General features: G+C 33.4%; 1 protein-coding gene across 1 annotated transcript; it reads right to left on the bottom strand.

The window, feature by feature from the left end:
- Positions 1-3,270: 3,270 nt before the first annotated feature.
- On the bottom strand, positions 3,271-4,909 carry LOC106660275 (homeobox protein Nkx-2.5-like). Its single transcript, XM_023458273.1, has 3 exons — positions 4,514-4,909; positions 4,130-4,218; positions 3,271-3,939 (listed from the first exon to the last, which is right to left on the bottom strand). The coding sequence occupies exons 1-3, from the start codon at positions 4,812-4,814 to the stop codon at positions 3,271-3,273; spliced, it is 1,059 nt and encodes a 352-aa protein (XP_023314041.1). The 5' UTR covers positions 4,815-4,909.
- Positions 4,910-9,607: the final 4,698 nt, after the last annotated feature.

Below are 9,607 nucleotides of genomic sequence, written 5' to 3' on the forward strand. Positions count from 1 at the left end.
TAAACGCACTCACTTCTATCGTACGTACATAAATGTATTCATGTATATTGAGATCCGTGTATGTATCGATGCGAACATTCGCACGCGATTCCGCGATGACTCGGAATCTCTACTATGTAGCCGTTTGCAGGCGCTCATGCGATTAAAATGTGCCCACCGGCTCTTTCTGCTCGCCCATATACTTAGCTTTTTTGCGTGCGCGCGACTGTATTAAATTCAGTGCACTCGCTGCGATAATTATCATCCGAAATTTCGCTCCTGCCGATGCGTTGTTGCCACCGAATGAGCCAACGCGTACAATGACTGAATAATTACGTTTTGAGCACATTCGATACATTCGCCGCCTTGCCATGAGAAACTCTTACTTCGACATGACACTCTGCTTACTTCCAGTGAATCACCCTCTCAACAAACTTTTACTTGTTTTTCAACCTTCTAATTTATTTGAAAAATTCATCTTTTTTCATTCATTTTTAGCGACAATTTTTTCGTCCAATTTTTCAACAAAATTAAACGTATTTTAAGCTTAAATTCGAATAACATTTTTATTACTTTTTTGGTTTAAGATATTTTATTTTTTCTCTACTAGTAGTATTAAATTATTGAATCATAATGTAATTAAATTAAATGCTTATTGAGTGAATATTAAATGAGTTTCTTAACTTTAAATCTTCCACCTCATTAAACGTTCTAAAAAGTTTTAAAGGTCAAAGTAAATTAAGTATTATAAATGATGAGCAGAATCGATGTTGGTCGGCAATATTAATAGCCACTAGCAGGGCGGAGTACACATTTTTAAGCCGAAGAAAAGCGAGCCGAGTAAGAGCGGAAGAAAAGTGAAACGAGACTTTTTTCTTCACGAATCAATCTAATCAATAATAAATTATAGGGGAGAGCAGCTCGCTACATCGCACTCCCCTAAAAGTCTTATATACGACATCTCTGACCCTCCCGCTCAATTGGTTGCAATTCTTAAAGACCTTAATTGGCGCGGAAAATTATACCTTATTTTCCAACTACCCTTCGCCAAGATCTGCCACTGCTGCTTCGACTTTTATCTTTCTTGCTAAACTTCTTTCTGCGCTCTCTAGAAACTCGGCTCTTTTTCCTAACCATCGATCGATCGAAAAATAAATATGAAATTTAGTTCAAGAACGATGAGCTAATTCGACTTTTAGTATTTAAATTTCTTCTGAAATCGACAATCGTGTACCTGCTTACGAAGCATACAGAAGAGAACTAAGAGATGCGTTTAGTCAAGCAATACAGCAGCAAATGAACGAATGTATCTGCGGAAGAACATAAAAACAAGAAGACCGGATGAATGCGAAATGTTTATTAGCTTTAGGTTTTAAAGTCCACACGTCTGTCAGTTAGAAGATGTAATATTAGTGCTTAGTATATGTACGTACGCACTGTATTCATTCACTAAATCAGTTCCATTCAGACCTGCTTTTAATTTTTATTTTCTTGTTTAAGCTGTTGCTTTTCGTGCACACTGTGTACATCTACATTTTTTTTCTTTTAATGATTTATTTATTCTCTGAGTAACCCTATTCTCGTTAATTACATGTCTGTGTCATTTGTTACAAATTCGAATTTTTGATTTTAACAATGTGCATTGTACATATATAAATTGTTTTTAGCCTGAACTAAAAATTTGAAATAAATGAAAAATTTCCTCAAACTGTGTGTCTATTCAAGTTTCTTACTAGAAATTTAACAGAATGATTTTTATTCATTGCATAGTTTTCAATCGTAGTTTGGAATTTAAAGTTTCATAAACTTTGTCGAAAAATCGTTGTAGGTCTTTTTTATCAATTGATAAGCTATATGTAGAAGTTACATGAAGCAAGGTAGATATTTTTTTTACCGTTTGAAACACATTATCATTCACACTCCATCTAATATCTTACGAGATCAATTCAAATAAACGCGTAGGATTCTGCATTACCAACAATAGAGGGATTTCTTCAATTTTTATCGACATTGTCACACATCTTTTTCACTTCTAATTTATTACAATAAAATTTATAACTATGAAGAATGAGACCCATTTAAAACTTGTTTTAATCAAGAATATTTTTAAAAACTATAAGATTATAGAAAATTCTATATTAAAAATACTTTAGACTGATGATCGAAGCATACAGTTATTTTTTAATAGCTTTTCTAAATGATTTATTATGCAAGAGTTTACTTAGCAAATACATTTAGAATCCTTTAGTATAATGACGGTGAAATCCCTTCTATAAAATACCACATTAGCTTTTTTCATTATACTTCTTGGTAATAAAAGCTTTCAGTCATACGTATCGCATGGCTTGATTGATGATACTTTAGTTTATAAAAAAAAAATCATAAGGGAACGAGATCGAATACAAGTACCGAACAGATTTAGATGAAGAACAAGACAATATTAAGCATGCATGCGAATAAAATTTCATTTTTGGTAAACATAATTTTTGAACCATCAATATTTAAATCAAGAGTTATTGTTGTGTTTGATAATTAAACTAAAAATTGTAAGCAGCGTATAATTACGTTTGAGAAGAGTTGATTTTATAATAAAATACTTGTTTGAATTATTGCCATGTACCTTGACAATTTAAATAGAAATTTTTGTAGTGTTTTATATAGTACCGACAACGTTCCATCAGGCCAATCAAATAAGATGCAAGAAGCACATTTATATAAATACTAACAGACACGCGTGCGAACATTTAATGTTGGTGTAGGCACACTTGAGTGCCAGATGACCCGTCGCTGCAAGATAACTTAAAAGCATCAGTGGCTTTGCTCAACTTGTCAGAATTAACTTATTTATAAGCTCAATACCGACAACGTTGTCTTGAAATTATTTATACACACTAGCAGTGCAACGCACATCATGCATTTATTATGAAATTTTTAGTTTAAAAGGTATCAATCAAGTATTTGTAAAAAAGTTAAGACAGTTTATCAAAATGAGTATTTATTTTTGATAAAACGTTGACCGTATAATATATAATATTAATACATTCATAAGTCTTTGGTTCTTACTGCTAGACATTCACACATTAATTTATTACTAATTTCTATAGTTATAATTAACAATAATGATTTTATTATTAATTTTATCATTTTGAAGTGTCTTTACGAATAGATACTTCAAATACAAAAGTAATTATATAGTTAGTTTTTATTAAAATTTCAAGTAACGACTAAATATTACTATTTATTTATATATAACTAACAAAAAATATTTACATTTCATTTTTTTCGAAAAAATTAATACAGTCTTTGAAAATTTTGATCGGCTGTAGTTGTCTCTACATAATTATAATAAGGCATTTGATAAGTTGGTTGAGTAACGTAATTATGATAGCTGTAATCAGGTGGAACATGAGCAGTTCTCATCTCGGGAGTTTTGACTTCTGGTACGATATTTCTCATATCCGGAAATGGCATAACGTCACCAGTATAATTTTGGCGGTAATCCATGGACATTGCTGGTCTTTGATTTTCCACGTTGGCAATAGGATTCGTTCGATTTATATAATCGGGCTGGTAATCCGAGCTCACTTGCTGATGTTCGAGCATTTTGTATTCTTGAATTGGAGCAGTCCTGGGATAGTCGGACGCTATCGGGTTCACAGACGATTCTGGGCACGTGGAGTTATTGGCTTGCCAGTAAGATGAGTTCCAAGTGTCCTGGCTGCTTGGCTTCCCGTCTTTAATAAGAACAGGGACCGGTATTTTCTTTAATGACTGGTTCTTTTCTGTGAGGCCTTTTTCAGCTTCTTCAATATGAGCGCGTTTGTTTTTGTAGCGACGATTTTGAAACCAAATTTTTACCTGAGTACTAGATAGCTTAAGTGACTGAGCCAATACTTCTCGCTCCGAGGCGCTTAGATACCGTTGCTGCTTGAATCTCCGCTCTAACTCAGATACTTGAGTCTGAAACATAAAGAAGAACGAATTAATTATATCTCTTGATTGCAAATTGTTTGCAAAACTAAAATTGTTGCACTTTTTATTTTTTTATTAGAATAGCGTTAATGTTTTAAAAAAGCTCTACATTTTTTTTTAATTTATTAGTATTAAAAAATTTCAATTCAATAATTCATTCATTCCCACTTTTACTTACTTGAGAAAATAAAACTCTAGGCTTGCGTTTAATTCTCTTATTGGACTGATTTTTTCGCAGTTCTGTTTTGCTCGATGTTACTAAATTTCCTAATGCAGAACAATTTTTATGTAAATAAATGATATACGGATAAAAAATTTTTTAATGAAATATAAGAATAATATAAAAGCAGATTTTGTTAATCCATGATCCATACTTTACTGTATGGTAATCTATTCAATTAAAATTTAACTTTGTTTAATTTATTTCATTGAATCATTTAATTTTATACAATATTTAATTTATCACAATTTTTTTTTATTTACTTTTTTAAAATTTTTAGTTAATGAAAATCTTTATATTTATTCCAAGTGAAAAAAATTTTAAAATAATTCATTTGCGTACTTTCTTCGCTTGCTGAACTTTCTTGATAAGGTGGAGCGACTTGACTAAGTTCTTGAACATGATTCATACTTCCATAGGTAGGGAATTGATGAAGAATCGGATTTTTCGGCTTATCAGTTTCCCAGGAATTATCCAGGGTATTCGGGTATCCGTAATAATCAGTCGACATTGGCGCACTCATGTGCGATTGGGCATCGCTTGGTGCTTGATAGCAACTCATATCACCCATTTCTTGATCAGCACTGAGAATATCTCTAACACCAAAGGGGGTAGCCGCAGCCGATATTACAGGTGACAACATCCTAGCACAAACCACGTAAAATAACGACACTCCGCAATTCCGCAGTTTTTAGTTCACTTTTTGATGAAAGTCACCAGCACAATGGAAGTAGCTCATCAATGTCACTTCAAGTCAAATTTTTTATGTAAACACATGTAAAAAGTCAAGAAATAGCAGCTTAACAAAATAGTAACGTGTGGATCGACTTGTTGCACGCGTCGTAGCTCAGTATCGAATGATAGCTGCAACTGTAAGTATCAGCCGCAGCGATGTTATTTCTAGGGTGTCTTGTTCACGAATGACTTGGTATCGGAGGGTAGGCGGCAGTCGCGCGATCAGCGTTGCTTTCTCCCGCTAGTCCAGACAAGTGCCATAGGTCCACATCCCGACCCGGCTACACGAACAAGATGTACAAAACAAATCCACTTAAGGTCGAATGTGTATATGTATATATAGATGGGTACATATACATATGTCAAACGCAGAGAGAAAGCGCGTAGGAGGAGTCACAGGCTCTCAAACTTTTTATTTCTCTTATGTGTTCGGATATCAACCCAGCATAATCACTCAGCCAACACTGCGAAGGAGAAACTTTTATAAACATTGTAGTGATGGCTTCAAAACGGAATAATTATAAGTAAAATTAAAAAAGGCGATGATGAACAGGTACTCAAGTTTCCTTTTATTCATACGTAAACAAAAAAGTACGATTTATAAGTTATACTTATGAATTAAATTTATAAGTCGTGCATATTTTGTAAAATAGTTTAATAGTACATTCAAACTATTCAAAAATCATTATACCGATATTAATTTGAGTCCAGAGAATATAATTGCAAATAATAATTAATTTACAAATGCTTTCGAATATTTGCAAAAAGGAATTCACGCGACAGCCATGAGTGCAGAACTCGCTCTGGGCGGAGATTGCGCTGCTAGGCTACGCCTGTTGTGCGCAATTTAACCAATGCCAAGGCAAATTGCACGCAATTTGATTTTGTGCCAAAAAAGTCGCCTTTGTACAATCGTGCATGTTTTGAAAGAATTCAGTTTTTGGTCGCTGAAAAACTTTATCAACAATTATATTTAATAAATTTAATTAGTTGTTTAATTCCGATTGTTATACAAACGCTCAAGGAAAATGAATAATCATTTTTTATGTTTATAAAAGAAGTCTTAATCAAACAATCTCAAGGGCCATAATTTCATTTCCCAGAAATTAACATAATGTGTATTTAATTGTGTAAACAAACTTTTTGAAGAGTCATAGCTCCCGTGTAGGTAAAAATTTAATTCTAATTTATACATGTCCATGGTTGTACCGGTCAGTGTTATTACATGCCCATACAGTAATTCAAAAGTCAACTGTGAACATGTTCCAACGATTTGAAGAGTAAACGTCAAACGACATAATATGAGAGACGCAAACAAGACATTTAATTTTTCTCACCACGAAATACAAGCGAACATCTATTGCGGTTTGTACTTCTTTTCTCAGACTTAACATAATCCAGACGCCATCAACGGAATCTCAAGCCCTTGACAGGCTTCATTTTTACTCTCAATCTGTAGGCGTATGCGTGTAACATGTATACATGCATGTCGGAATTGAAATTTATCAAACCTTGATAACAATTTTCTTGCCAGTATCGCGAAAACAATTTCCATTCCGACGCAATTTTTCTTTATTGTAATATGGTATGGTCTCTTCCGAATTTTATTGATTAGGAAGTGCTGATGTATGTTGCACAGTTTCTCGAAGCAATAAATTTAAATCAATGTAATTTTAGATACTCTTGGATCAAATTACAACATCTCGCGTCTTTTACTATTCACCTAGCTTTAATCTAATTTTATTATAAATATGAGCTTGGCTATGAAAAAAAATCGCTCCTACTCTTTGTAAATATCTGTTGAGGTCGCAATACGATAACTGCTTAATTTTACTGTGGGAATAATGTAAATCTTTTAGATCCGCTCTCACGGGTGGTTGCATTACCGAACCTCCGCCTCGCTACGTTAGAGGACGTGAATCGAACTGTCGTCTCGATAATTATTAAGGGAATTAGTTGTCAAAATTACGCGCTCACCACAACATCAAGAAGTGTCCGCGCGATTAGTTCCGAGACTACAATTAAAATGTGAAAACATTTTGAATCATCCGTGTTAATAGAGCAATACAATACTGTTTAAGAGTGTACTTATGATTTCACTCACATCCGTCATCGCTTTCTGAATTTTTTGATCGAAATTTCAAGTACTCTTTTGCTCGTACTCCCGATAGTTAGTTTATTAAAAAACTAAAGGATTAAGTAACAAATATAAATATAGCAATATTAGCTCGATAAAATGAAAAGTTTAGTTAAAAAGAAAGAGTTCGAGCGGGGGTGCGCATGCTCTCATTTGCAAGCTGTACAAGTCAGCTGGGCCAAGGAAGCAAGAGAAAGTGCAATGCACTGTTCGCGCGCTCGAGGCAATGTGGTGTCCGATGGCAAAATTGCTGGCGCCTTGACTATACGATCCGTCTGCTTCTAGACTTCACTACCACTGCGCATCTCTATAAATGAATCCATTATATAAAAACTTGCTTCTATCTTACGCGCGCGCTCACTTGCTGCCACGGTTAGTTTATTTGGTCGATTTACATTGTATATCCTCTGGCTGCCTCGAGTCATTTACTTTTCCTATTTGCTTCCACTAATTTGTACTAACCACAATTTCTGGATAACGCAGGCTTCGACAATAGGTGACAATGATTAAGATAGTTATACGGTTCCGGGCACCTGCGATTTCATACTGGCACGCGACTCCACTCTAGGATTCTGCGAAAAACACTTGAAGCGAAGAGGATGTACTGCGTCGATCGGTACCTTGTTGCCAGCTCATATTGAAACTTCCTCAAAAAAAAATGCATAGATGCTGGCATCGCGACACTTTCCGTTAGGAAATGTTTCAGTACAGTACAGATGACGAAATTTTTATTTAGTTGTCCCTGCAACGCATGAATCGATTTAAATTTAAAATCGATAAAATTTTTGACATCTTTAAAAAAGTTTCATAGCAAAACCTATATTTGATAAATATCGTAAATTATTAATTGCTGGCTCCATACTTCCTTGTGACCCAGTGACGCCGGTAATAATTTAACTTTTTTTGAATTGTCCTCTTCCGGGAAAAACATATGCGTCTCCTGCTACGTTGTGCTCTGCTCTGCGCCGCTCTGCTCCTAGATATCAGTGGGCCACATTAAGTGCAAGGTATGTACAACGTATCCTATAAAAAATTTTAAAATACTTTTCCGCCTGTCATTGTAAGCATACATCATTGGGTAAAATATCGATTTATTTTTACCCTCTCGAACTATCTTGCGAAGCAGATATTTCTTTCATTTTCAGGTAGATCGTTCTAACCATGTGCTAATTAAACATAATTATCTATCCAAAAAATATTTTGATCATATTGCTAGATCGCTATATGGTTTATTAGTTTGATATTTACCACAAAACATGAACCAACATATGTCTTAAGGCTTTATTTTCACCGGTGTTTCGTGTGATGATATATATTTTTAAAAAATAATGCTTTCTTAGTTCAAAAAGTACACATTTTTCGGCAAATCAGTCAATTTTGTGATAATTTATTCATATTATTCAGTTACTAAACATATGTGTATCTATAATATGAATAAATCTCGTGCAATTTTAACATTCGATTCAGCGCGAACGAAATTTGAACAGGTCATATTAATATTGTTTTAACTTTTTTCATCGTGCACGCACGCTGAAAAATAAAATACCATTTCATTCTGCGGTACAAAGCTTATCCTTTATTGAAAAAATCAGCAAGAAAAAATTTTCATTGATGCGTTTTCGGGTGTATGGAATTTAATAGAAAATCTCTAAATTTGCATAACGCCCATATTTTTCAATTCATTATTACGAAATCTTACATACCCTAAAGGCTCCAGCACAGCCGTGATAAAGATAGGGTTTGGGACACAGAATCCAATGTTACTCTTCTTTTTGATGTGCGCGTGTGATAAAAAATGTTACAAACAATATTAACATGATTAGTTCGCATCGTGTTCGCAATGTTAAAATTTCACGAGATTTATTCAAATACCAGCACTTTATTCTCACTCGCTAACGATCGTTTGGTATTTTAGAATGGAGTTTCGGATTTTAAAAATCTCATATGCTTTTTTACTTGCATCAAATGCCAAAACTGGAAAAATTCCCTTTTTTTGAAAACCAATCACACCATTGAAAAGTGTCGGAGAAAACACTTTAGTTATAGATATTTAGTTTTAGAAAATATTCTATCGAGCAGGTTTCAAATTACATGATTCAACCCTTTGACATTTTTTCGCATACTGTTGAAATATTGATCGTTATGCCTCTCGGTTTTAAAGCTTTTTTTCATAATTAAAAACAAAAAAATTGAAATAATTCCATTCAGACGTTTTAAAAGAATGGATACTTTTTGCTAAATCATTATTCATGGCTCATAGCAACAAATTACATGTTATTCTATACATATTCAAATAATAGGTCATTAATCAGAGTTAATTACTCTCTCAGTAAATTATTCTTGATTATCTGCAATAATAATTTATTATTATTTAATTTAATGGTGTGATAAATAAAAAATGTTAAATTTTAATATCGTTTTTGGAAATAACACAAAAATAAAAGATTTTAATTATTCTACAATTTAATGCACAAACTATAAAAAACAGTCCCTAAAACCCCTGCAAATTATTAGGTGATTGAATTTAATTAGTTTTAAAATTGCATTACAAAGATGAAAAAAGT

This window comes from Trichogramma pretiosum, unplaced genomic scaffold (assembly GCF_000599845.2).
Source record: "Trichogramma pretiosum strain Unisexual culture from Peru unplaced genomic scaffold, Tpre_2.0 scaffold51, whole genome shotgun sequence".
Classification (NCBI taxonomy): domain Eukaryota; kingdom Metazoa; phylum Arthropoda; class Insecta; order Hymenoptera; family Trichogrammatidae; genus Trichogramma; species Trichogramma pretiosum.

Coding starts and splice junctions, on each gene's coding strand:
- LOC106660275 (XM_023458273.1), bottom strand. CDS start 4,814: ATGTTGTCACCTGTAATATCGGCTGCGGCTACCCCCTTTGGTGTTAGA. Junction 4,219..4,513: donor AAGTTCAGCAAGCGAAGAAA/GTACGCAAATGA, acceptor GTTCTGCATTAG/GAAATTTAGTAACATCGAGC. Junction 3,940..4,129: donor CTAGAGTTTTATTTTCTCAA/GTAAGTAAAAGT, acceptor TTTATGTTTCAG/ACTCAAGTATCTGAGTTAGA.